The sequence below is a fragment of the Drosophila novamexicana genome, unplaced genomic scaffold, assembly GCF_003285875.2.
Source record: "Drosophila novamexicana strain 15010-1031.04,08,12 unplaced genomic scaffold, DnovRS2.1 tig00004554-arrow-pilon, whole genome shotgun sequence".
Classification (NCBI taxonomy): Eukaryota; Metazoa; Arthropoda; class Insecta; order Diptera; family Drosophilidae; genus Drosophila; species Drosophila novamexicana.
Window position 1 is genome coordinate 3,362,056 of NW_020825051.1, and position 27,458 is coordinate 3,389,513.

At 45.6% G+C, this 27,458-nt stretch overlaps 3 protein-coding genes across 4 annotated transcripts; 1 reads left to right on the forward strand and 2 right to left on the reverse strand.

The window, feature by feature from the left end:
* Nucleotides 1-2,125: 2,125 nt before the first annotated feature.
* Nucleotides 2,126-20,407, reverse strand: LOC115769935. The gene is made up of 7 exons (XM_030714976.1): nucleotides 19,050-20,407; nucleotides 7,041-7,299; nucleotides 5,892-6,962; nucleotides 5,641-5,828; nucleotides 3,453-5,580; nucleotides 3,124-3,393; nucleotides 2,126-3,058 (listed from the first exon to the last, which is right to left on the reverse strand). Exons 1-7 carry the CDS (start codon nucleotides 19,307-19,309, stop codon nucleotides 2,852-2,854), a joined length of 4,383 nt encoding a protein of 1,460 aa, XP_030570836.1. The 5' UTR covers nucleotides 19,310-20,407; the 3' UTR covers nucleotides 2,126-2,851.
* A 59-nt stretch (nucleotides 20,408-20,466) lies between these two features.
* On the reverse strand, nucleotides 20,467-23,694 carry LOC115769939 (coiled-coil domain-containing protein 6). 2 transcript variants are annotated; one of them, XM_030714982.1, is made up of 5 exons: nucleotides 23,383-23,694; nucleotides 22,598-22,715; nucleotides 22,444-22,534; nucleotides 21,542-22,384; nucleotides 20,467-21,479 (listed from the first exon to the last, which is right to left on the reverse strand). In XM_030714982.1, exons 2-5 carry the CDS (start codon nucleotides 22,711-22,713, stop codon nucleotides 20,955-20,957), a joined length of 1,575 nt encoding a protein of 524 aa, XP_030570842.1. In that variant the 5' UTR covers nucleotides 22,714-22,715; nucleotides 23,383-23,694; the 3' UTR covers nucleotides 20,467-20,954. The 2 variants fall into 2 exon arrangements, with proteins under 2 accessions (XP_030570842.1, XP_030570843.1); XM_030714983.1 differs by lacking the exon at nucleotides 23,383-23,694 and adding an exon at nucleotides 22,996-23,315.
* A 130-nt stretch (nucleotides 23,695-23,824) lies between these two features.
* On the forward strand, nucleotides 23,825-27,454 carry LOC115769936 (ribosome biogenesis protein BMS1 homolog). The gene is made up of 2 exons (XM_030714977.1): nucleotides 23,825-25,656; nucleotides 25,711-27,454. The coding sequence occupies exons 1-2, from the start codon at nucleotides 23,865-23,867 to the stop codon at nucleotides 27,402-27,404; spliced, it is 3,486 nt and encodes a 1,161-aa protein (XP_030570837.1). The 5' UTR covers nucleotides 23,825-23,864; the 3' UTR covers nucleotides 27,405-27,454.
* The last annotated feature ends 4 nt before the right edge of the window (nucleotides 27,455-27,458 follow it).

Consider the following 27,458-nt stretch of genomic DNA (forward strand, 5'->3'; position numbering starts at 1 on the left):
AATGTGATAATTAATTAATTATGTATTTGTTTAAAGGCAAACAAAGAAAATCATAAACAATTGCTGCCCCTATCTATATATATATATATTATGTGCACTAGTTGTAAACAATTCAAACGCAATCGGTATATTTATGCATGCTAGTTATGTGAATTGCAATTATATATAAATGCATGTTACAAAATAAAATAAAATATAATAACTATAGATTGGCCTGAAAGTATTCAACAAAATATTTCAAATCCGCAAGCTAAAAGCATGCTACGAAATCTTTTGTTTTTTAAAACTTGAAGAACTTGGCCATATCTTGGCCAAATGATGTCCGATCTTGAAAAGATTAGCATTTTCGGACTCGTGGAACACCGTAGAATCAATTAGCATCCAAGTTTTTCAAATTCGGAAGAAATCACATTTTTAGCTAAAAACGTGATGTAACCCCTTGCCATTCTGACGAAATCTGGTCAAATCTTAGAATGCGGATTTTTGGTTGCCAATCGATAGTCGGGATCTGTACGAGTCCAACAAGTCATATCATTCCGAAATCGGACTTAATTTACCCGAGATATTCGAGTTTTAAAAATTTTCAAAAACTAAAAATGGCCATATCTTGGCCAAATGAAGTCCGATCTTGAAAAGATTACCATTTTCGGACTCGTGGAGCTCCGTAGAATCAATTAGCATCCAAGTTTTTCAAATTCGGAAGAAATCACATTTTTAGCTAAAAACGTGATGTAACCCCTTGCCATTTTGACGAAATCTGGTCAAATCTTAGAATGCGGATTTTTGGTTGCCAATCGATAGTCGGGATCTGTACGAGTCCAACAAGTCATATCATTCCGAAATCGGACTTAATTTACCCGAGATATTCGAGTTTTAAAAATTTTCAAAAAATAAAAATGGCCATATCTTGGCCAAATGAAGTCCGATCTTGAAAAGATTAGCATTTTCGGACTCGTGGAGCTCCGTAGAATCAATTAGCATCCAAGTTTTTCAAATTCGGAAGAAATCACATTTTTAGCTAAAAACGTGATGTAACCCCTTGCCATTTTGACGAAATCTGGTCAAATCTTAGAATGCGGATTTTTGGTTGCCAATCGATAGTCGGGATCTGTACGAGTCCAACAAGCCATATCATTCCGAAATCGGACTTAATTTACCCGAGATATTCGAGTTTTAAAAATTTTCAAAAACTAAAAATGGCCATATCTTGGCCAAATGAAGTCCGATCTTGAAAAGATTAGCATTTTCGGACTCGTGGAGCTCCGTAGAATCAATTAGCATCCAAGTTTTTCAAATTCGGAAGAAATCACATTTTTAGCTAAAAACGTGATGTAACCCCTTGCCATTCTGACGAAATCTGGTCAAATCTTAGAATGCGGATTTTTGGTTGCCAATCGATAGTCGGGATCTGTACGAGTCCAACAAGTCATATCATTCCGAAATCGGACTTAATTTACCCGAGATATTCGAGTTTTAAAAATTTTCAAAAACTAAAAATGGCCATATCTTGGCCAAATGAAGTCCGATCTTGAAAAGATTACCATTTTCGGACTCGTGGAGCTCCGTAGAATCAATTAGCATCCAAGTTTTTCAAATTCGGAAGAAATCACATTTTTAGCTAAAAACGTGATGTAACCCCTTGCCATTTTGACGAAATCTGGTCAAATCTTAGAATGCGGATTTTTGGTTGCCAATCGATAGTCGGGATCTGTACGAGTCCAACAAGCCATATCATTCCGAAATCGGACTTAATTTACCCGAGATATTCGAGTTTTAAAAATTTTCAAAAACTAAAAATGGCCATATCTTGGCCAAATGAAGTCCGATCTTGAAAAGATTACCATTTTCGGACTCGTGGAGCTCCGTAGAATCAATTAGAATCCAAGTTTTTCAAATTCGGAAGAAATCACATTTTTAGCTAAAAACGTGATGTAACCCCTTGCCATTTTGACGAAATCTGGTCAAATCTTAGAATGCGGATTTTTGGTTGCCAATCGATAGTCGGGATCTGAACGAGTCCAACAAGCCATATCATTCCGAAATCGGACTTAATTTACCCGAGATATTCGAGTTTTAAGATTTTTGAAGGCCGATTTTAGAGAGATTCGGTTTTTTGGACTCGTTTTTACCATTTAAAGGAACGCACAATATTTGTTTTTTGATTTTACAGTTTTTATGCGACCTTATGAATTGCTTGGGTATACATGTGTTTATGTACGTGTAGTTAATCCTCGAATGCTAACCCGATGCTCCCCTACTTTACTCAGTATAAACTAACGTATACGTAGTGTATGGTGAACAATATAATTAAATCAATTAATAGATTATTGCTGTCATAAATTATTAAATCTAATGCAAACACTACGAGTAGCTCGAGCACATGATACAATGGTCGATCGATCGATAGCAGCCTCGAGTGCTACTAAATCGTGCACACAATCATGCTAACTAAATCTAAATCAAATAATTTACAATACTTCTTCATGTGACTGCGATGAGTGGGTTCCCTAAATTAAATCGTTGTATGATGGTCGGGTATATAATTATAAATGTTAATATTAATGCCATAATAGATGACAGGTGCGACTTCTATAGAGTATGAGTGTTTGTTTGTTTAATTGTTTGTTATGTTAAGCTGCCGTATGCCCTAACTAACGTAACCTGCTTTTACTACACGCTATTATTCATATAAATAGATATATATATATATCACAAAGTCAGTGAAATGAAAATTCGCTGGAGTATTTCGCTTGTTTCGCTTTGGATGATGCATGAGAGGATGTAGCTTGATGAACTGGCTCTTAATTATGTTTTGGCAATGATTGTTATTGGTCCGGCCCAGACGCGTTTGTCATCTGAAGCTGATGCCGCACTTGCGACTAATCTTGGGCGTATGGATGTAGGCGATGGACAGCAGCAGCGGCACATCATTCTCGGAGAGCTGCAGCGGTGTCGTAATGTCGCCCAGGCGGCAGGGATCCGTTTCGAGCAGAAATGCAGCCAATGTTTCCGATTGCATGTAGATCTCCTGCAGCTTGGCCTCCAGAAAGGACAGGCACTGCAATTGCATATAAATTCTGATTAGCTTAAACCATTTATATGTCTACATTGAGAAGCACTTACGTCGTAGGCGGGTATGCCGCCGGCGTGCATGGCCTGGACAGTCTCGAGCATGCTGGAAACCAGCTGGGACATGCCCACCGGCGAGCTCTGACCGCCGGCATAGGGGAACTGCTGTGACTGTGATGAGATTAGGCGCACATCCCACTTATCCATGTCCGCCACAATGGCAATATTCTCCGCCGGCTGTGAGATAAGCGAGGCGGAACGTGCGGCCAGCGCCAGATCCTCGCGCAGATTCATTTCCCACTTAAAGGGCGGTGCACATGTGCCCTGCAAGAAATGTTTGCTAACCATGCATTTCGTTTTATTAAGTTTCGAGTTTGCCTCACCTGGAGCACCATGTCGGAGACGTAGTGATCGCTGACGCTCAGCATCAGCGATGGAATGAAACCGGCGCGCAGCTTGTCGCCGGGTGGCTCATCCTCCTGCGGCAGCTCCTTGATGCCCGGCACGGGCAGCTTCAGCATCTGCTGCGACTCATTGACAGCCGCACACTTGGCGGCCACCGATGAGACGGAGCTGCGCTGAGAGGGCACACGCTTCGCCTGGGCCCGTCGCGTATAGCTGGGCGTGGACGCCGGCTCCGGCATCGACTTCAGCGTATCGATGGAGGCAGCCGAGTTGACCGGCTGCAAGGCGCTGGAACTATTGCTGCTCTCGTTGTAGCAGTGCACCTCATCCGTCTCAAACTCCAGCTCGGTGGCATTGGAGGGCGTCTGGTATGTGGCTCCTCCGCTGAGCGCGCCTCCGCTGTTGCACACGATGCAACGTTCGCTGCCCACAGCCGCTGGCGAAATTGTGGAGCTGCTGCTGGCCGCCAGTTGCTGCTGCAGGGTGACGCTGCTGTCGCTGGACTTGAGGGATTCACTGGCCTCCAGCTTGCTGACCTTGTCCATCAGTAGATCGTAGTTGGACATAAGCAGATTCTTGCTCTTCATGTAGTTTGTCGCAATCTGCGGATATTGCTGAAAGTTGAACTTCATGCCCGAGTGCTTCTTGTTGGCCATGCTGGCGTCATGGGTGCGCTGGTGCAGGGCGCACAGCATTGAGGGCTTGGCGTCGTCGGTGAGATCCTCGTTGCTCTTCTTGAGATTTATCAGCGGCTCGTTGTCGCCCAGGACGAAAACAACGCCGTTGCCATTGTCCGCCGAGGTCTGACGGCAGATGCCGTGCTCCCGTTCGATGAGTTTCTGGCAGAGATCAAAGTGGATTTGCTCCTCGAGACTGACATTCTCCTTGATGGGCTCAATGCCCCACGTCATGCGATCGCTCTTGCCCATGCTGTTCTGTGTGATCAGATCCGAGAGCGACAAATGCGATACACGGCGATCCGCTCCCAGCTGCTCCAGCGACTCGTTGCCGGCGCACGGTGGGGGCTCGTTCTCCACGGAGTAACTGCTGCTGCGGCGCTCCAGCTTGCGATTTATGATCTTGACGCCCTGCTGCAGCTTGGCCAGATCGCTGAGACTGAAGCCCTCCTTGACTCCCGTCGTGGGCACAATGTTCCAGAAAAAGTTCTTCTTGCAGGGCAACGCGGGATTCTGCTCTGTTTCCGTTTCTGCTGTTGCATTTGTTCGGCTCTCATCGAACTCGAGGGCTTCGATGGCGCCGTCGTCAATGCTACCGCCGGTGCCGACGGAGCCGGCATTCGAGTCCTCCTCCATGCACAACTCTACGTTCTCCGGCGTGGTCACAGTCAAACGTATGCGCCCATCCTTGCCGGTGCGAAAGTACTTTTGGGCCTGGCGCGCCAGCAGCGTCTTCTTCTCGATGCCCGTGTCCATGAGGTAGTTGCCAATGCGCAGCTCCTGCTGCACAAAGTGCGAGTCGCGGAATGCCAGCACCGTGGGAATCTCATTTTTCTTCAGTGTGCCAATCAACTTGGCATCCTGCTCCTGCTGCTGCTGCTCTAGCTCCAGCTCCTCCAGCTCCTCATCCCCGCTGCTCAGTTCGTCCTGCTCCGTATCGTCCACAATGGCATTCAGATTCTGCTTGCAGGTTGTGGTGCGGCTGAGGCCAAGGCCAGCTGCCGCAGTACGTCGCCGCATGGCGGGCGGACTCTTGTGCCGCTCCTGGCCGCTCTGGCTGATGACCAGTTCGTTGATGAGCTGCTTGTTGAAGTCCTCCCGCTTGGCGGCGCGTCGCACCTCGCTGCAGCGTATGAAATAGGTGAGCACGTTGAGCAGCTTGTCCACCCACATCTTCTCCGAGCCGTAGATGATGGTGCGCGCCAGCTTGGGCGGCATGCCGATGGCGCCATACAGATCGCCCAGCTGTGCCCAGAGCGCATTGTACGGATGCTTCTGGGAGACCTGCAGCAGCTTGGCGCGCCGTTCAATGGCCGCCGACGATGCGGATGCAGTGCTGCGACGCGAGCTGGAGCTATTGAATGCCGACACGGTGGCCACCCAGCCCAGATGATACGTGAGTATGCCCGTCAGCATGGTGCTGATGAAGCTGCAAGGCAACAAAAAGAGATTAGACCAAAGGAAAAGGATGGAAAAAGTGAACGCTTACAAGTTGGAGTCCTTGGTGTCCGCAAAGGAGAGCAGATCGCACAGCTCCTTCATGAAGCGCTCGGCCACGGTCTTGGAGTACTTGCTGCCGCTCGTGGTAATGCTCAGCCAGACGGGCGTCTTAATGCGCGGCGCCGTAAACAGATCGCTGAACCAACGCTGCGCATCCTGCCAGGCCTGGAACATGATCTGCAGGTGCAAAAGGGAAAAATATAGTATAAGATACATTTGTGATCAGCCAGGGGGACGCACCTGCAGAAAGTTCTTGTGATTGATGTAAGCGTGCTCCGTGCTGGCCCGCAGACGACTCAGCATGGACTCGAGCAGCGCAATGTGCTCGCTGCAGAAGAGCTCCATTTCCTCCTCGAAGGACTCGCTCATGGTTATGCACACGGCCAGGCCGAGCTTCGGACGACGTCTCAGGTTCGCCTGGCGGCGTCCCATCTCCGGATTGCTGCGCGACTCGTTCGCACAGTAGCTGGCGCGCCTGTACTGAGGCGGAGCCATGCCGCCTCCCTCGCTACCGCCGGTGGCGGCGCCAGTGCCAGTGGTATTGCCGCCATTGGGCGGGGCACTGTTGCCGGTGTAGTTGTCGCTGAAGAAGCCAATAAAATCGTTCTTGGAATGCTCGTACTCGAAGGAGGTGCGCAGATTGCGCGAGATTCGGCGCTGCAGGCAGCCATCGCTGGCGAACTCGTCCAGATGCGGCGAACTGGCATAGAAGGCCCAATCGTCCAGGCTGAGCTTGCGCATGGCCTCCGACTGGTCGGAGAGCACGCTGCCGAAGCTGCTGCGCGTGGAATACTGATACGACCACTGATCCCCGCTGGAATAGGCGCCGCCAGTGCCACTCCCACTCCCGCTGGCGCTGGCCGAGTAGCCCGAGTCGGTGGCGTTGCTATACGTGGAGGAGAAGCGCGGCCCGCTGTCCGCAATTGACAGCGACTGCTGATCCGGCGCCGTGGGCACATCCAGCGGCGGCGTCAGGCTCATGTGCCTACCGACGCTGACGCTGAACGGCATGGAGAAGGAGTTCATGGACAGCCCGTCCATGGAGCCGTGCTCGCTGCAAATCGAACTGCGCGGCGTCAGGCTGTTCATCGAGAGCGTGGAATAGGGCGAGTGGCTGCCCGTGCCGCCGGCGCCCGTCCCCGTGCCCGCACTGCCATTGCCCTGAGGCGTCAGGTACACCTGGGAGCAGAGTATGCGCGCCGGCTGCGGCAGCCAGTGCACCTTGAGCGCGGTGCCGCAGAAGGACATGGCCAGCGAGCCGAAGACCATCTCGCCAATGGGCGTAATATCCGCGCCCGTCGGACGATTGTGCTGCGCAAGAAACGAGTCGAGATTAATAAAAGGAGCTGTATTTGGGCTACGGATTGGGATTGGGAGGCAGCTGCTCACCTTGTAGCCATATTCCGGACACACTTCGATCAGGTTGCTGCCGTTGTTGTTGGAATGTGCCTTGGCCTGAATCTTGCCATTCTGCAGCGACGTATACTTGTCATTCTTGAGGAACTTGCCGCCCGAGCTGCTGCTGCTGTTGGATTCCTTCAGCGTCACCTTCTGCAGGGCATGCGAGTCGAAGAGCAGACGCCTGCCGTGACTGTCGTCCTCTCTATAGAGCAGGACGCGCACCTGGCTCGCATCGAAGGGGAATTGGCTGCAAAGCAAATAGAGACAGAGAGAGAGAGAGACAGTGAGATGGAGAAACAAAGAGATGATGATGTGTTCTGGCGCCCACGTATTGAATCACAAGCCAAGCCAAGCCATGTAAGGATGGGGTGAGTGCATCTTGTTGAGATCATTTTTGAATGTAAAAGCAAATATTTATTTAAAACAGGGCTGCAAGCCCAAGAAGTAAAGTCGCTGGTTCAATGCACGTAACACATTTGCAAATTTTTAAATAAAGTATTAAACTTTTTAATCTTTTATTGCCCGTTCTACTGAGAATATTGCTAGCCGTAAATATTTTCATATAGAAATCGCGGGCCAAATTAGATCTGCGCCCAACATTTATCTTATCATTTGTGATAGATACATTTGGTAAGATAAAGTTGTTTATGCTTTAGAGTTGAATTGCCAAACAAAAGTTTTTAGTTTAAAGCCAAAACATTTAAGAAATCGAGGCTAAGTTCCGTTGTTTTTGGAGCAGAGTAAAAATTGTATCATCAGAACTTCCGGTTCAAAGTAAATCGAATAAAAAATTTATCACAGCTTTGTTTCTGAATTTTGAAGTATTTGAACCAGTTGAGATCTTTAATAAAACAATATTTTTCCCATTTAAAATTTTGCAAATATTATTCTGAAAAAATATAAAAATTGGAAAAAATGTAAAATTCCAAATTTTTAACTTTTTATTCTGTGTAGATTGTGGGTATTTTTATTCACAAAATCTTCACAAGATAAAAAATAGGATAATATGCAATAAATATTTTCATATTTTCATAATTATCCAAGTTTGTTTTTCCAGTATAGGAATTATAGGAAAAACTACTTGGCAGTTCAGGGCATAAATAGGGTTCAGATAAAGTAAATACAAAGATTTGATGCAAATATCTTGTTGATGTTGATGTTAAGATGAGCTCAATGCTATCATGTGATTTCAAAGCTGTTGATCACAATGTGATCCGTGACTCAGATGCGCCCCTTCAATAAACAAATGCTCAGCTGCCAAACTAAAACACGGACAATCCGATCAATTACAATTTCTCTGTCCCTGTCTCTGTCTCTCTCTCAGTCTTTCAGTCTTTGTCTTTCTCTCAGTCTCAGTCGCTCTATCTATCTCCATCTCTCTCCAAGTCTTAGTCTCAGTCTCTTTCACAGTCTCTGTCTATGTCTCTGTCTCTATCTCAGACCTTCAGTCTCTCTCTGTCTTTCTCTCAGTCTCAGTCGCTCTATCTATCTCCATCTCTCTCAAAGTCTTAGTCTCAGTCTCTTTCACAGTCTTTGTCCCTGTCTCAGTCTCTATCCCAGTCCTACAGTCTCTCTCTGTCTTTCTCTAAGTCTCACTATCGTCGCACTATCTATCTCTATCTCTCTCCAAGTTTTAGTCTCAGTCTCTGTCCCTGTCTCTGTCTCTATCCCAGTCCTTCAGTCTCTCTCTGTCTTTCTCTCAGTCTCACTCTCAGTCTCAGTCTCTCTCCAAGTCTTAGTCTCAGTCCTGTCCCTGTCTCAGTCTCTATATTAGAGCCTATCTCAATCCCTGTCCCTGTCTCTCTCTCAGTCTTTCTCTCAGTCTCAATTCCTGTCTCTGTCTCAATCCCTGTCCCTGTCTCTCTCTCAGTCTCTGCTTTAGTATCAGTGTATCTCAGTCTCAGTCCCTGTCTCAGTCTCTCTCTCTCTGTCTCAGTCTCTCTCTCTCTCTGTCTCTGTCTCAGTCTCAGTCTCAGTCTCAGTATCAGTCTCAGTCTCTGTACTCGGACGATTGTAATTTGTGTATAATGCGCACATCTTTGCGCTATTCATTGTCGAGTGGGTCATTTGGGTAACTTGTGTGCGCCTTATAAATAGAATAGAATCATTCGGCACGTGACGATTACTCATGACGAGCCACCGAATGCAGCCCGAATACCGCGCGCGTCATTGAATATGGCTTTGAATGGTTTTCGCTTTTATTTCAGTTTATCTTATTTCGATGGTTGCCAACAAAAGTTTTTACGATGCTACCGAATATCATCAAAGCGATAAGATCGATCCGAGTTGTATTATCGTTTATTGGATTGAACTTTGGGCACTTTTTGGATTATTATTAGTTACGTGTGTTAAATAGCGGAATACGATTGGTTTAAGGTTTCCACCTATTTCGTCACATCCACTTGAATGTGAGCGTCGCAGATTTGAGCTAATTTATTTTTAGTGGGTTTATAAATGGCTCGTCTAACAATAAGTAGCGCTAAATTGAAAATACGCCAACTGCCTAAATTAGCGCTATAATTAACGAATTTTTCAATGTGCATGCTTTATGGCTGGAGCTCCGGACGGGATGGCGGGGGAGGAGTTCGCTCTGGTGGAGGCGGGCGCGACGTGTTTTATTGCTTCATTTTGTTTTATGCCAACGCGATAAGACGGGGGAAATTTCTGTGTACACATACATAGATTAGTTAGTGGGCCCGACTGGATCACGAGTCTGGCCGGTGTGTGTGTGTGCCAGCGCCCTACATCCACACACACACACACACACGGACATTGGTCGGCCCGTTTGTACTTAAAGACCTAAAAGTCCGGCAATTTGATAATTGAGGCCGGACTCCAGCTGGAGGCTTACCTATGCTTAAACGGCGCCGTATGCATGCGGATATGCTCAATAAACCGACGCTCGAGATCGATAAATATCGATTGATGATCAACTGTTAACACAAACTGGATACCGTTGCGAATATGTGTGCATTTGCAAAATAGACAAAATAGAAGTAGAAGAAGAAAAACACGTAAGATCGCGCTCGCAATGGAAAACAATGTTTATGGCCGCGATGCTAGACGCCAAATGAAGTTCAAGGCGTTACGAATCGTAACAGAATCGGAATCGAATCGCATCGCATCGGATCGGATCGGATCGGATCGGATCGGATCGGATCGGATCGTCCCGTTCAAAGTGTCGACTAAATAAACGACGATAAGCAAACGAGTAGCGACCCCCTCCCCCCCATCACGCCCCTTCCTCACCTACCCGCTCCGTATGAATATGAGTACGAACAAGTACTCGCATGATCGATATATATAACCACACACTTATATCGTATAAATATACAGTCAATTTATATATATAGAGAGATATATTTATGCAGATAGGCGACGTCTGCGACTACGCGGGCCAACTACTGCCTCATGAGGCACACGGCACACGGGGCACACGGGGCACACGGGGCACGGAGGCATCAATTGAGGAGCGAGCGCAAGCTCACATGATTCCCGTCCAGCTGCGACGCACCGACAGAGCATCACATGTGCCCCCTACTTATTATCATTATTTTGTCTTGTCGGGTGATGTGTTAATATCTTGTGAGTGTTGAATATAATACGGCAAAGACTTTTCGACATTCGTGATGGATTAGCTAGAGAGAGACAAAGAGAGAGAGAGAGACAGAGAGAGATCGACTGGCGCTCAAAGCTTGTCAATTACGGGTAGACCTTGCGCCCCCTTCCCCCAAGTGGGGGGCCAATAGACTTCCGGTCTACGTGCTTTGAGCGATGGACCTGCCACTGACCTGTCAACTGTCACCTGGCGTCGATCAGAAAAAAAAAAAAATAATAATGTGCACAAATAATTATCGTACGATCGCTAAATTTTGGACTTATCAGCCGGGTCTACGTACTTTCATTCAGTTGAGTTTTTGAGTCTTTTTATTTTATTTTTTTTTTGCAACTTCAAGTTCAATTGGTTTTTATTTATTTATAACAAAGGGTGGATTATATGCGATCCAATTGATTGTATATATGTATATATATATATATATATATATATATATATATTCGTTATCAGTCTAAGGCCATGACAATCGTATACAGAGAGCTCTTAGATATCAGTTGGCAATTTTTTTATTTATAAATTTAGATGATATCTCTGAGTTTCTCAGGTACTCATAATGTTATATATAAAAGAAAATCAATAGCTAAAAAGCTGCTCATAAAAACTTAAGGTATTCTATTTTAAGATTAATAAGGAAATTTGACGAAGAAACCTGCAGGCTCAGGTAATAAATTTCCTATGCGAAACGCTCCTATGCCATATTTATGGCCAGCCTAGGCTAATTATCAATTATCAGGTACGTTCCAGTTGTGTCAGCAGATTATAAATCGTAAACCAATTGTGAAATTTAAAGTTTAAATGAAAGGCAGCAAAAAAAGTTGTTTCTTGTGCTTGTAGATTATAGATAGCCGGAAAGTGCGGCTATATGCGATTATGAAAATCAATTTTCTAGGGTATCTCAGGGTCGTCTAGCGTTCGATGCACTCTTCTCCACGGCATGCGATTAGCCGCCTTGCACAGGGTAATCGAACCCAGGTCCAAGGCTGTTACTCATGTTATTTACAAGTGTTTTTTTTTTTTTTTTTGCTGTTGACTTGAGCTTTGTGCAAGGGTATCTTTGGCTTCGGTGCAGGTTGCATGCAGAGCAGCCTTTACTGCTATCTCGCTCTCGCTCTCGCTCTTGTGCTCATGCTGTGATCTTGCCTTCTGCTTCTTGGCATACGCTGGGATCACATGCTTTTTTCAGCTACGCAAGCAAAACAAAAGAGAGCAACAACAAAAAAATGAAAAACAAGGCAACAATACTAAGCAAATACATGCAAAGAAAAACATTAACTCATCTACATATGTGTGTGTGTATATATATGTATGTGTATTCATGTTTGGAGAGCTACTCTGGGCCAGTGGCCACTTGAGCAGATTGCGTCGCTCTGCCCCGCGCCGCCGTCGTCGTCGACGTCAACATCGACGTCGACGTCTTTGGGCCAAGGCAATGGGGCAGGGGCAGCTGAACAATAATTTTGATTGATATGCTGCTGGTTATCAGCTAGAGCTTGAATTATGTACTGTATTAGCCCTTCGGATTTAGTTTGAATATACCACACATGCATATATATACATAACTGTATATGTCGCTGTATATAGCCGCAATTGGTGGGCATAATCAAATCAAGCGGCAACATCTGTTAATCATATTACACAGCATGGACTCTCCTTGTGTGTGTGCGCGTGTGTGTGTATGTGAAAGAGAGCGTGCAAATAAAAACAGATTTCCAAAGCGACTACAACAAAGCAGAAACAGCAACAACAACAACAACAACCAGTTGCTCCATACAACAAGTCACATGACCAAACCAACCAACGATGGCGACGATGGCGTCGCTGCCAACGCCAACGAGCGACAATGAAAATGACAACAAGCTGTTGCTGCTGCCGGCAGCGACGCCAGCGTCGGCAGCGACGTCAACGTCCACAGCGCACAATTTCGTTTGGTATATTTTGTTATATTTTCTACCCTATACCCATTCAAAATGGGCAACGGTATGTTGCAATTGTGCAAATTTATGTAACAGGCAGAAGAAGGACCCTTCGACTTTAATAGTTACAGGACCCGAAAAAGTCGTCAGTGAGGGTATACTTTATATATATATGTATGTACATCATCAGAAAGAGGAACCGACGCGATTCAGCCATAACCCTTTGTTTGTGTGTGTGAACGCGTCGAGCTTCAAAAAAGCTAGAGATGGGCAATTTTGCAAATGTGTGTGTCCTGGCTTATGGCTGCATATGATATCGATTAATATCGATATGATTACAATTCAAAGATCATTAAGCTTAACAGTCATGAAAGTATGTACATATGTATGTATTAAAGGTAATTTGAATTTTTGTCACAGTTTACAGGATATCTACTCAACTGGCACTCTCGACTGCTAGCTGCGCCTTTTTTCTTTTTGTTTGCAAGCTACGGCAAATTGACTATCATTATCATGAGATGCAGCCCATTTTGAGCATGTATATTATATATGTACCTATTGTATGTGCACACACACAAACACATTCACATTTAAATACATGCATTTGTATACATATATAAGTAAAGATAACGTTGACCTTCACCCCCGCAAGCACAGCCCATTCAAGTGCGCAAATAATCGAATGTCAAGTTCAAAGCAAATCGGCAAAAGGCTTTGTTGCCGCTTCTGTTGTTGTTGCTTTCGGTAATTGCCAACGTTGTCATGTCCCCATGCAGAGTGGGCCAGGTAATAGCCACAATAACATGAGAAATGTATCTGGCAAACAAATGTGCAAATGACGACGGCGACGACGACGACTGATTGCCAAGTGACACTTGAAACAGAGCAAATATAAATAAAAATCAACACAAACAATGAATGGCACACACACACACACACACGCGCGCGCGCACTTACAGACACGCGCCCCCAGTCGATTAATGAATAAAACTAAAATTGAACCACTAAAAAGACATCAAAGCAGAAGAGTGAGAAACGCAAACCAGAAGCGTAGAAATCATAAACCAGTTAAGCAAACGAGCAGGTGGCACAGGTGGGGGAACGACGTCCGAGGGGAGTTGCCACCTTACCTGTGATCATGTGACGTTGGATTTGTGTACAGAATGAGTCAACTTGGAGATGACGAAACTAAGCAAAGTTTCTGAATAATGATTTATGTACTTGTGGAAACGTGCTGAAAAGCGGAGAAAGTCCATTGATCATGTCTAGAGGTAAGTATCTCAAGTCTGGTAACACTTCAAGAGTTTTAAAAGCAGCGAAAGGGTATTGATTACAGCTAAACGCCTATGCGGAGTCTGTCAACTCTTCAAGTGTCTCAGAAAATCGATCTATCATGTTTAAATGTGAATATCTCAAGTCTGGCAACTCTTCAAGAAATAGCAAAAGTCGATTGATCTCATCTAAATGCACAAATCTAAAGTCTGGTAACGCTTTCAGAGTCTTAAAGAGTCGATTGATCATGTCTAGATGGAAACATCGCAAGTCTGGCAATTCTTCAAGAGTTGTTGAAGCAGTGAAGGTCTATTGATCATATCAAAGTCTTATTAAAAGCGTCGTCTATTAATCATGCCTGGATGCAAATGTCATATCATATCTCGCAAGATGTAAATGTCATATCATATCTCTTTAGTCGTCAATTGTCACATAACTCTACTTTACCTTTTTATACAACCCCCTAACAGTTCGCTAACATAAGCAACTTTATGTTAACATACTAACATACGAATAACAGAGGCAAGCTACTGAGCACTTACATTTCCTGTTCTTTCTACTATTTCACAATAACATACGAGTGAAAATAACCTTTCGTTAACAGTTGCTTAGCATGCATATGTTATTTTAGCTGAACAGCAATTTGTAATTGAATGAAAAAGGGGTCAAAACATTTTCTGATTTTTCTTGAGCAATAACACATGTTGACATTGATATATTAAGTAAACTAACGATAAGAAATACATTTTCTTCGTATCGAAACACAAACTAATAACAAAACAATATCAGCTTTCCAGCCAGAGGCCATCTGGCTAGAAACAACTCCGAATACCAAGTAATTAAGCTGAGCAAATACTTTTAAGCCGAATTCGCTATTAGAAATAAATGTATTTCTTATTGAATTGTGCAATTGCAATATTTATAATTCCTTGAAGTTGGCGCTAGTCACAAATTTCAAGTACCGAATTCCTCAACACGAAATGTAAACATATCGCATTGATTGTCGGAATTGATTTATATGTCAGAGATATGCGTGTCCAAACAGAAGTCCAACTTGACGGGGCCGGTGCTTAGCACTTTTATTTACAGCTGACAGCAGCACTTTCTACGTTTGGGCATTATGTCTAATTTGACGTTGCTTGTTGAAAAGCAAAAGCAATTTTGTTAACTGATAATTAGCAGCAGCAGCAACTACAACGACGACGACAACATTAGACAACGCAGCTATCAGTCCCCTAAAACAACAACAACAACAACAGCTGCGACGACTCACTCATATGACTTGGCAGACCACGAGACTTCACACATGAAGCCACAGTGGCAAAGTCGACAGCGTTGGCATTTAAATGTGATTATACTCTGTAAAATGCAGCAGGCACAAATGGGGCATATTAGTTCAACAGCACTTTTGAGCCAGAGCTGAATTTGGCAACTGTCAGTTGGCCTGAACCAGATTTATATACTCTGTTATACTACGCTTTGAATCATGTCCGAGCTTTCAGGAGCTTTTGAAAAGCTTTCAATCTGCTTTAAAACAGCTCATATAAGAGAGAGCGAGAGAGCTGCTTATTGAATCGCAGCTTTCGCATAGAGCTTTAAGCTGCTTTAAAGCACATATTTTGATTATAGTTGTACATAAATTATTCACATTACAGCTTTTTAAAGAGCTTTAAGACGCTGTGCAGCTTTATTCAGATAACACTTGGGGTATAATTACAGTCAACCAAGGATCTATAGGCCATTTATAGGTTTATATTTACTGATGGCGGGACCGAGACTTGTAAATACACACACACACTCGCTTAAGACGCATATACCCACTGATAATAGAGGCAGGGTGACTGTTTGCGTTAAGACACGAGGCTGCTGCGAAGCAAATGTGTTGACTCAAGGTGCACAAAAATAAAAAATAAGTTAACAAATAAAAAAAAAACTCTCTACCAAATACACACTGTGCGGAATGTGATATGCGGCCGAAGGGTCCGGCAGTGACCAGACAGTTGGGCGCCCAGCTGGCAAATTAGATGAACTCGTAATGGGCCATGTAAATCACGATAGTTATACCACATAAGCGGGGGGCATTACGTCCGCATTTATATGGCAGAAGTGAAGCGCTAATGATTGATGTCTTGCCATGTGTGTGTGTGTGTGTGCGAGTGTGTGTATTTGTTAAAGCAATTCGCGCACACTTATCAAGTTTAATGAATTTCCAATTTACAATCAATTTTGGCACTCGGCTAGCCACAAAAAAGATTCGAAACCAAATTATTTATAACATTTGTAGATTGATTTATTTATGTGTGAAGGAGACGCATTGGCCGATTTTGATTAGCAATCAAATGAATCGACTATTTCACACGATCCCCCCAATACCATATGCAGACACAATATATGCGATTGTTGGCATAAAATTTCCACAATCGAGTGCTAATTGGGGCATAGACATCGTCATATATAGAGATATGTATGGCCACGTGCTCCGCTGACTTGTTCGTGTGAAAGCTGGCGACTCACTGTGTAAACATTGAAAATCCCACCAAAAATAAATAATAAATAAATATATATAAATTTATCGAAAATTATTAACCACGTGCTAATAACTAAGCACACACCAAATACATACACACATATGTGTGTGTGTGTGTGTGTGTGTGTCTGTCAAATGATTTGGCTATGTGGGTTAGGGGCTTCAAATACATGATGCGCCGCTGTTTTTGGTTTTACCAATTTATTTATTTATCTTTTTCTTTATTTTTTTTTTGTTTTGCCCGCACGCAAACTCCTAAATTTCGCATATTGTATGCGGGTCTGTGTAGTCATGTGACCAGCTGGCTAGCCAGTCAGCAAAACGTCTAAATATGGACACGACTTGGCCATGATTCAGTGTGAGGGGAGCGGCCGGCTGGCAGACATTCGCCAGCTAAGTAAATACACAGTTTTAGCCAGTTTTATAATAATAATTATTATAATAATGACGATCGCACACTTACTATGCGAGATAAAGTGAGTGATAAAAAAGGAGCAGTTACTAAAGAATTTAGTCGCAAGCCAAATTGGAAATGAACGATAACAAAAACTCACACACACACACACACACACAGACACGCGCCCGTAGTTGATGGAAATTTACCCAAGCGTGTCGCCCATATAAACAATTTAATAAATTAGCGTTAACTGTCAGCAAAAGCAAACACAATTCTATTTGGTTTACAGCGCCCAAAAACCTGACCTACCACAATGTTAATATGCCACACTCCACCCACCAGAGCAGGGAGAAGCAGCAGCAGCAGCAGCAGCAGCTGAAATTCTCAATGAGTTTTAACTGCCAACGCTTTGAAGTTTACACTTTAGCAAAGTGCAAAAACCTCGCGTTTAATTAGCAGAGTGAAAAGTTTATCACGTGATGGCGAACCAGGGAGAGCAGCAACAGCTGAGTGCGAGAGAGAGTGCGACTGTAATGGCCATAAATACATATATACACACATACATAGGCACATGTACATATATATATATATATATATATATATATGTGTGTGTGTGTGTGTGTGTGCCTGCCCTGTTGCCACGAATTGGCCAATACACACTTGAAAGTGCCAAAATGCTGGTGATATATGCTATATATTCCGCGCCTTATCGGGCATTTAGGCCATTAAACCACCCCACCCCAGCCCCCTCGCACACACACACACACATATGCATGTGTGCTGATCGCGCTAATCGATTTAACAGAAATCGCTGCGCAAACGATTCGCGCACGTTGTGAACTGAATGGGAAATGCAAATTGTAAGTGAACAATTGAAATAGCTGTTGTTATTATTATTATTATGATTGTTGTTGTTGTTGCTGCTGCTGCTGCCGTTGATCGAACGAGTCACACGCACACTATCGCAAAATCAATAAGCAAACAAACACAAACAAACATGCATACAAACAAACAAAGAGAGACCGCAATCAGAACCGTTGACGGCGAGTGCAAGCGTCAAAAATCAACATTGTTAACGCGCACAGTTCAGCATATAATATATAAGTAAATAAACAGTAATAAATAATAATTAAATGAATTAACAGCAAAACAACAGAGCACTGCATGTGACGCAGCGAAGCGAAGACTAGATACCCTCACTTGTCTAAGAATAAACCTATACTCGACAAATCTGTCCAATTTTAAATATCCTTCGCTTTAAGGGTATTTATACAAACACTATGCCATGCACATACCTCACCCAATTGCGGCGAAGCCAACAACAAAATGTGTATGACATAATAATCACGAGAGCAGGCAGCGACTGTGAACGCCGATTAGCAAGTCATGTGATTCGTTTTTATTTACATTTGCGCCTGACGTCCGCCGTTGCCGCAGCCGTCTCGCTGCCACCAATGCCAACACAATCATACACACACACATATACACACACACAAACACATGCAGACGCCTACGTTACCCCAACGACGTCGTTGATCGGAAGAGAGCGCGAGAGTGGCAGACTGAGAGCTCGTTTCTACAAACGAGGCGAAACTAGCCGAGGCGAAATTAGTGGGGCGAATGGAGAGCAACAGCGCAGTCGCGGGCTGGTAATAGTGTCGTTGGCTGGGGGCGCACCTTTGATTTGCACTTTGACTTCCAACAGCACCACAACAGATATCAGACCACAAATACACACACACACGCACACATAGACACATAGATAGGAATATACAGAGATGGGACCGCGCAGCATTGCATTTTGGCGTACGTGACAAATATAGAAGCATTTGCCAAAATGTTTGTTGGGTTATTGTCCCCATTTACGTTCGCCAATTTGCGTACGAGGCACAAAGAGGAAGAGATAAAGAGAGTCGCGAACTGCCAGTCACAAAGGCTAGGCAAGCCAATGGAAATGCTATCGTTCCAATACTTGTGCATGGGTTTTGTTTTTGTATTTTTTTTTTTTTTTTTTGCCCACACGCTGATTGCATGTGCAGCTGCCTCACGGCCACAGGGGTTGTGCGCCTTTGTTTTCGCCGTCCTTTAACGGACGACTTAATGCCAGGTGCTGGGCATTACCGACAGTCGTTAGAGATGTGTGCGTGATGAGTATAGCTATCACGACACACGTGCCGATCTACAACACTTAACGTACCCGTATGCATGTGTATGTGTGTATATTTACATACAAACTCATTCTCCGAAAACACACTCTCTGACAAACACTTACCTTAGATAATTTCTGGACGTTTGCGTAGCTTTTGCGGACGACGAACTATTGTTGCCGGCAGAGGCGTGTGTACGTGATGCCGCCTCCGCTACTGTTGTTTGGCCATAATTTAGCGTTGCTTGCGCTGTCGTTGTTGTTGGGGTTGTTTGTTGGGGCGCAGAGAACTGCGGTGGCGCTGCCGATGGCGTCGCTTGCGTGGGTGCTGCTGCTGCGGTTGGCGCTGGTACCGACGGAAAGAACAGTTTGTTCAACAAGGCCATAATAATATACAACTGGCGCAATCGCAATCATTTATTAAACACATCTGGCCAGCCAACACAAATTATTGCAATTCACTTGAAACAATTGCTCTGCCTCTTGCTTTTCCGTTTGCCTTTAGTTTTGCAGCTCTTTTTCTTTTCGTTGTCGCTGTTGTTGTTGCTGTTGTTTCTGTGCATGTGTCTCGCGGGTGGAGAGCTGTGGCGGCGGCAGTTGCAAATGCCGTTATTTGTGTAACACACGCGCTGTCCGAGACGCACCAATACAAGCAAATAAAAAAGCTAAACAAACGCTTGACGCACACTCAAGATTTTACACAATTGAACTTTCGCTTTACACTTTTCTTTTTATTTACATTTGCTTGTATGCACAGAAACACACACATACTACTTTAACACACATTCACACACATGTGCACGTATGCTGCTTGCTCTTTTTGGCAAATGATCTCTTCCTGTCTTAGCCAAAATACACACGCGCGCTGTTCTTTGGATTGGATATTGCTATTTTTGTGTTTATTTGCGCGAAAGTCGTCCGGCGCGGGGTGGTCGGATGCGGCGGGCTCTGCCAATTTCACAAGCAAGCATACACAAATTCTGCATTTATTTTCTCCACTTTTAATCAAAATAATTAACGATTTTGCGCGCCCACATACACACACGTCCGCCACAAATCAGATGTGTATTTGCTGTTTGATGCATGTACATATATACCGAATATTGTTGAAACGCACAAGAAATACGTATGCGCATTTAGTTGTCGTTTTATTTTTCAAACAAATTATTATTTTTCCATTCGACGCGCGACGTGCATGCTACTCCGACGGCAAAACAACAACAAATGTTATTCTTCTTTAATGTTAATACGTTAACAGGAACCACCGCGTCTACTTTTGATACTTATGCTTGAAGAGCTGTTATTGCTCAAATGAACTGGGGCTGCTCAAATTATCTTTTAAGTTGCTGTTAAGTCTAACATACAATGTTAATGGTATTATCGAAAACTTATCGATATTATCCCATTATATTGGCTGTTATTTTCAAACTTGTATCAAATTTGGAGAATAAAATTCGAGTTTTAAAATTATTTTTAACAAGTTATTCAAGGAAGTAACAAATTTAGTTAGGCCACTTTTATAATTTGATAAATTTTAATTGTTGAACTTTATTTGTTGACTTACATAAACATACTCAAAAAATTTTAGACCCACATACATGCGAGGAAAAAGTGGGAAATTGGTTTTACATATGCTGTTACTTTCTTCTTTTTTTCTTTCTTTTCTTCATTTTTAGTTAAACTGATCAAAAGTAAAAAAAAAAAACATTTCATTCTTAGACATTAATGCTAAGTATTTGTAATTCCTGCCACCACCGATGTGTAGGAATACCGTAGATAATTGAAAGTGTTTACGTTTGTCGCAATAACTATAAGAGATTTTGATATCAAATAGAAATAAATGATGCGACTTTGAGCCGCTCCATAGAGAGAAGCTTACATTATGGTTTTAGTGTTTTATACTTTGTTAAACTGGTTGCTTGCTTGCGTGCCTGTATATGTAAGTATGCGTGTGTAAGTGTACGTGTGTGTGGTGTGTGTTGTGTGTGAGTGTGGAGCGTGGGAGAGAAAATATGTTGGCCACAGAGCTAACTATTCCTTGCATGTGGAAGTATCCATGGGGCTGGCCGGCTGTATAAACGCCGTGGCCGCACCACTTGGTTGATTGGTGGGCGTAAAAGCCGAAAGGGATGAGTTGCTGCTGCTGTTGACCAAATTACCGCTGGACGAATTGTTCATCATCAAGTTGGACGACGAGGACGAGGCACTGCTAGATGTGCCCGTTAACTGGTTATTCAACGATAAGATGCCGCCGGCAACAAAAGTGCCTGCACCGCCGCTGGCATTATGTGCCGTTCCCTGCGTTAATCCACCACCTAAGCTCAGTCGTTCGCTGCTAAGATTCGATAGAAAGCCACCCATACCACCGCCAACACCAACACCAGCGCCAGTACCAGCACCAGCGCCAGCGCCAGTTGCGTTGCCGCCATAGATGCCAGCGGGTCCGGTGGCCATTAATGGATTTGCGGTGGTTAACACATTCGGTGCGGAAGTGTTAAGGCCCAGCATGGGCGTAGGCAGTGCTGGCTTGATGAAGCGCTCGCTGGCGCGACGATTCTATAAAGTTTAAATATTTTGTTAATATGTCTATCCGGATATCACACTGTAATCGTGCTTACCACAAGTTGCCCGCAGGCATAGCAACGGTTCTGTCCGGCCGTTCCGGGACTAAGGGGACGACTGCTTGAGGGACTGTGCGAAACGGGACTGCTAATGGTACGCTGTCGTTGAGCATTTACAGCTGCAGCAGCAGTCGGTCCGCCAGCCATAAGATTCTCATTGTAAAAGCGCTCCTCGTCCATTTCCAGCGACGACTCCGATTCGGAAAGATGGCGGCACAGAGCCTCACGTCGTTCCACCTCCTGTTTGAGTTTGCGCTGCAGCCTGGCGTTCTCCTCCCTGATGGACTTCTCCTCCTTTTGGGCGGTAGCGAGATTGGCGCGCAGACGCAGCACCTCGGAGCGCAGCGTCTGGATGTGTGCGCTCAAATTGGTGGCGGTGTCGCCATTGGCATTATTGGTGATATCACGTGGCGTTGTCGGATCAGAGACCGGCTGATCAAGTTTTATTTGCAGTGAGCGCTTCTCCGTCTCCAACTTGTCCATGCGTTTCCACAGTTTGTTGACCAGCGCCTCCTGTTCCTGTTCGAGTGTGTTCTCCAGCTCAACCATTTCGCGACGCAGCTGCTCGAGATTGGTCTGCTTGTTATCTGTTTCCGCTTGCAGTTTTTCGATTTTGCGCATCAGCTTGTTGACCAAGCACTCCTGCTCCTGCTCCAGCGTCTGCTCTAGCTTGCACTTCTCCTGGCGCAGCTGGTCCAGCTTGCGTGACAAGTCGTTCGTGAGGCACTCTTCCTCGCGCTCGTAGTGATGCGCCAGCGTCTCCTTTTCCTTCTTAAGTGCTTGGATTTTCTTCAACAGTGTGTTGGAAATGTACTCTTCCTCCTGTTCCGCCTTGGCTTGCTGTCAATGGAAATCATTTGGCTACAGTTGGCACGCACGTTTCTATTGCAAGTACTCACGATTATAACAGATGCCTGTTTCAAAAAGCGATTCTCCTCCTGCACCACTTTGCATTTTGTCTTGGACGTGTCCAGCTCAGCTTTTAGAACTCTGCGAAATGTAAAATAAGCAAAAAGGTTTAAGAAGTTTCTGGAACTCCTTGGGCTCACTCACTTATTTTGCTGTGTCAGCGACTCGATGCGCTTCTGTAGCTGCTCCCGGGAAACTGGACTCGGTGGCAGCATTGTGCCACCATCCAGGGAGCTCTCCGACTCACAAGGACTCTCCATAGCTGCAGGGAAAGAGAGAAAACAGTCGCGATGCGACGCTGGCAATTAAAACGAATTTCTCGACTTTGCTTTCGCTTGAAATTCAATAAAGAAAAATAAAAGGGAAAACAGCGCAAAACAACAAAAGAATAATGTATGCGCTTCTGGGACTCTGATCGCAGTTGTTGTTCTTTTATTTCTTGAATATTTTTGTTGTCGCTGTTGTTGTTGCCGTTATTCTTATTGTTGTCGCGCAGCGCAGCAAACAAAGAACAGCGTCCGTGCCATAGAAAATTGTTTAACCTTCACTTGTGTGCAGTTCACTTGATTTTTGCCTTTGCTGTCTGATTTTTTTTTATTTTATTCTCATTTTCACTTTTTTTGGGCTTTTTTTATGCAATTTCAGAAATCGATAGCAGCACAAGGTCAGCCAGAGTGGCAGTGGCATTGAATGGAACAGACATCTCGCGCCGAAGGAGGCGGCTCCAGGGAATCTGAATGGCCAGTGCCACCCACCCCAGCAGAGGCAGGCGGGCGCCCCTGCGTACGCCCCTCTGCACAACGCCTGACCCCTTCAACAGCTGCCGACAAAAACGTTGCCGTTCAGACGTTGCTGGTCGTTTTAATTGAAAAGTTTGCATTTACACTTGGCAAACATTTTGCATTGCTTTACGCTTAATTAACATTTACCTGAACTCTGCCGTCGCTTCTTTTGTTTGGCTCCCTAAAAGAAAATTTTTTTTACTACGCGCCGCCTTTGCTGCTGGTGCTGCTTCTTGCCAGTGCCAGTGCCAGGGCGAGAGTATTGAGCTTTTATATTTTTTGACAGCGCTCTGTCAGTGTTACTGGGCGTTTGGCGTACAAAGGATGTGTATGCGTGTGCCAATAAGTCGGGCCTATTTAATAGGTTTTCACTTTGCCAAAACGCAAAAGCATTTTGCAAGTTTAACTAAAAATGAATAATGCGAAAAAATTGCTTCGCAGCACAGTGTGACCGTTTGGCCCCCAAAACTAAAATCCACAGTGTGACCGAAATTCTTTTTCAAACGAAAATGTCAAAAACCCTTATGTCTAGCTTGGTATTAAAATACCAAACTGTTTCACATCGCCGCTAGCACGTGCAATCCCACACATAAACAGTTGCGGAAATTTACATTATTTTCTTTTAAATAATGGCCGATGATGCTGGCCAGGACAAGCGTAAACAGCACCGCGCACGCCAGTCCGGCGTCAAGGCGGACAAGAAGAAGGTAAAGGCCAAAAAGGACGCCAATCAAAAGGAACCAGAGCTGACTGCGCGCCAACGTAATCCAAAAGCGTTTGCCATCAACTCGGCCCAGCGTGCGGAGCGCAATTTCCGACGCAAAGAGGATCTAACGGCCAAGAAGCAGCACATACCCGTCGTCGACCAGACACCCGATGAGCCGCCGCCAGTGCTGATTGCCATTGTGGGCCCACCCAAAGTGGGCAAAACAACGCTCATCAAGAATCTGATCAAGAGCTTCACGCGCACCAATGTCACGGACATACGTGGTCCCATCACCATAGTTACCTCAAAGAAGCGCCGCATTACTCTGCTGGAGTGCAACAATGACATCAACTCCATGATCGATGTAGCCAAGTGCGCGGATCTGGTGCTGCTACTCTGTGATGCCAGCTACGGCTTCGAAATGGAGATCTTCGAGTTCCTCAATATATGCCAGGTGCACGGCATGCCCAAGATAATGGGTGTGCTGACGCACCTGGACATGATCAAGAATCCCAAACAGCTGCGCAAACGCAAAAAGGAGCTGAAGCATCGCTTCTGGACGGAGGTTTACGACGGCGCCAAGCTCTTCTATCTGTCGGGTCTTCTGCATGGCGAGTACTTGCGTAATGAGATCAAGAATCTGGGCCGGTTTATATCTGTCATAAAGTTCCGGCCACTCCAGTGGCGTGGCGCGCACAGCTACCTTCTGGTGGATCGTGTGGAGGACATCACCAACACGGACACGGTGCGCCGTAATCCCAAGTGCGATCGCGAAGTTGTCCTCTATGGCTATGTGCGCGGTGTGCCGCTCAAGCAGGAGCACATGGTGCACATTGCTGGCCTGGGCGACGCACGCATTGACGAGCTGAGCCTCATACCTGATCCGTGTCCATTGCCGGGCACAGAGAAGAAGCGTAGCCTGTTGGAAAAGGAGCGTCTACTCTATGCACCCATGTCGGGTGTGGGTGGCATCGTATACGACAAGGATGCGGTCTACATTGAGCTCCAAGGATCACACTCGCACAAGGAGAAAACGGCCGAGGCCACGGAGCAGGAGGCGCTAGTCAACAAGCTGATAGACAAGAAAACCACCATGGATGAGCAGATTGAACAGCAGGAGTTCCGACTCTTTTCAGACAGTGTGCCTATCAAGTCCAAGGATTTCAAAAGCGAAGATGAAGCCGAGGACGAGGACGATTCAGAGCAGGAAGATGAGAACGATGCAGATGATTCGGGGATGGACGCAGCCTCCGGCGATGAAGACCAGCCCGACGAATTTGCGGCCGACGATTGGCGTGATGAAAATAGCGATGAGGTCGAGCAGATGGAACAGGACAGTGACGATGCGTCCTCCGGCGATGAGGAGTATCAATGTTTGACAGATGTCAAGGGAGCCGCGGCGCCAAGCGATGGCTCCGACGAAGAGGATGATGAAGCACGCATCCTGGCCAGCAACATGAGCTGGAAAACGAATATGGCGCAAAAGGCGCGCGATGCTTTCCTGCAACGCCACTCGGAGTCGCGCAATCTGATGCGTCTGGTATACGGAGTATACAATCAGGGCGAAGTCAACAGGCAGCAGCAAGAGGATGCCGACGACTCTGAGGAGGAGTTGGGCGGTCTGTTTCGCGTGGCCACCAAAAAGCAAACGGAACTGCAGAAGGACAAGGACATACGTGACAAAGACGAGCGCTGCTTCTTCGAGTATCAAAGCGGTAAGTGTGGTCAATATTTTAGACTAGAGTAGATTCGAATTTTTCCCGCATCAGATGCTACGCGAGACTGGCTATCCGAGGCAAACAAGGAGCTAATCAAGAACTGCTTTGTGACTGGCAAGTGGAAGGCTTCGGAGGATGCCGAAAATTTGCTCAAGCTGGATGACATGAGCGATGCGGACAGCGAGGTGTATGGCGACTTTGAGGATCTGGAGACGGGTGAGCAGCACAGCGGCAAGCCCAAGGCAGCGATCGCCGAGGACGAGCCAAACGATGATGAGGCAGCTGCTCCAGCTGCTACGGCTGCCAAACGTAAAATGACGCGCGTGGAGGAGGAGAATCTGACAAAAGCCGAACTGATGGCCAAGAAGCTAAAGCTGAAGGCCAAATTCGATGCGGAGTACGACAACAGCGGCGAGAAGGCTGAGGACGATGGCGGCCGGATCACTGGCGACCATTCCTTCTACGAGGACCTTAAGGCGGAGGCGCAGAAGCAAAGCGAACTGAACAAAAGCGAATTTGCCCAGCTGGACAACGAGCTGCGTATTCAAATCGAAGGCTACCGCGCCGGCCTTTATGTGCGCCTGGGCTTTAAGACAATTCCTGCGGAGTTTGTGGAGAATTTCGATGCCAGTTATCCCGTGCTGGTGGGCGCACTCAACATGACCGAGGAGAATGTGGGCTATGTCAATTGCAAGGTTAAAAAGCATCGCTGGTACAAGAAGATCCTCAAGACGGGCGATCCGCTTATAGTCTCAATGGGCTGGCGTCGCTTCCAAACGGTCGCCATTTATGCCAAGGTGGAGGATAACCTGAGGCATCGTTATCTGAAGTATACGCCCAATCATGTGACCTGCAGCATGACCTTTTGGGGTCCAATAACGCCGCAGAATACTGGCTTCTTGGCGCTGCAAACGGTGCGCCAGGATCAGGAGGAAATGAAGCGTTTGGGCTTCCGCATAGCCGCCACAGGCTGCGTTACCGAACTGGACAAATCGTCGCAGATCATGAAAAAACTTAAGCTGGTTGGACATCCATTCAAAATCTACAAAAACACGGCGTTCATTAAGGACATGTTCACCTCTTCGCTTGAGGTGGCCAAATTTGAGGGCGCCAAAATCAAGACCGTTTCCGGTATACGCGGCCAAATCAAGAAGGCGCATCACACGCCCGAGGGCTCCTATCGTGCAACATTCGAGGACAAGATTCTGCTCAGCGACATTGTCTTCTGTCGCACCTGGTTCCGTGTGGATGTGCCACGTTTCTACGCTCCAATCACATCGCTGCTGCTGCCACCCGAGCAGAAGAGCCAGTGGCAGGGCATGAAGACGCTAGGTCAGTTAAAGCGGGAGCGAGCACTCCAGAACGAAGCACAGCCGGATAGCATGTATACAGATATTGTGCGCAAGCCGAAGATCTTCCGCCCGCTGGTTATACCCAAGGCACTGCAGCGTGCGCTACCCTACAAGGATAAGCCCAAGCTGGCGCCAGACAATCCTAGGCAAGTGCTCGAACGCGTTGCCGTTATCAACTCGCCCTACGAGCAGAAGGTGGCCAAAATGATGAAGATGATCGAGACCAACTACAAGGATAAGCGCCAACGCGAACGCAAGGAAACCAAGCAGCGTATGCAAAAGTTCCGAGCACAAAAACGTGACGAAGAAGCCTCCAAGCTGAGGCGGCAAAAGGAGCTGCGCAAGAAGGTCTCCCGGGCCATCAGCAAGATGCGTGGCAGAAACAATAAATGATGTACATATAAATCTTAGGATAAGCGTGAAAATAAATTTGTACAATTTAAAATG

What these genes read in the sequence shown, in the direction of transcription:
- LOC115769939 (XM_030714982.1), bottom strand. Translation starts at nt 22,713, where the DNA reads ATGGAGAGTCCTTGTGAGTCGGAGAGCTCCCTGGATGGTGGCACAATG. An exon ending in TCGCTGACACAGCAAAATAA is followed by an intron (nt 22,535 to 22,597) that starts GTGAGTGAGCCC and finishes TACATTTCGCAG; the next exon opens with AGTTCTAAAAGCTGAGCTGG. An exon ending in AACAGGCATCTGTTATAATC is followed by an intron (nt 22,385 to 22,443) that starts GTGAGTACTTGC and finishes TTCCATTGACAG; the next exon opens with CAAGCCAAGGCGGAACAGGA.
- LOC115769936 (XM_030714977.1), top strand. Translation starts at nt 23,865, where the DNA reads ATGGCCGATGATGCTGGCCAGGACAAGCGTAAACAGCACCGCGCACGC. An exon ending in CTTCTTCGAGTATCAAAGCG is followed by an intron (nt 25,657 to 25,710) that starts GTAAGTGTGGTC and finishes TTCCCGCATCAG; the next exon opens with ATGCTACGCGAGACTGGCTA.
- LOC115769935 (XM_030714976.1), bottom strand. Translation starts at nt 19,309, where the DNA reads ATGGCCTTGTTGAACAAACTGTTCTTTCCGTCGGTACCAGCGCCAACC. An exon ending in TCTCCGACATGGTGCTCCAG is followed by an intron (nt 3,394 to 3,452) that starts GTGAGGCAAACT and finishes CATTTCTTGCAG; the next exon opens with GGCACATGTGCACCGCCCTT. An exon ending in GCGGCATACCCGCCTACGAC is followed by an intron (nt 3,059 to 3,123) that starts GTAAGTGCTTCT and finishes ATGCAATTGCAG; the next exon opens with TGCCTGTCCTTTCTGGAGGC.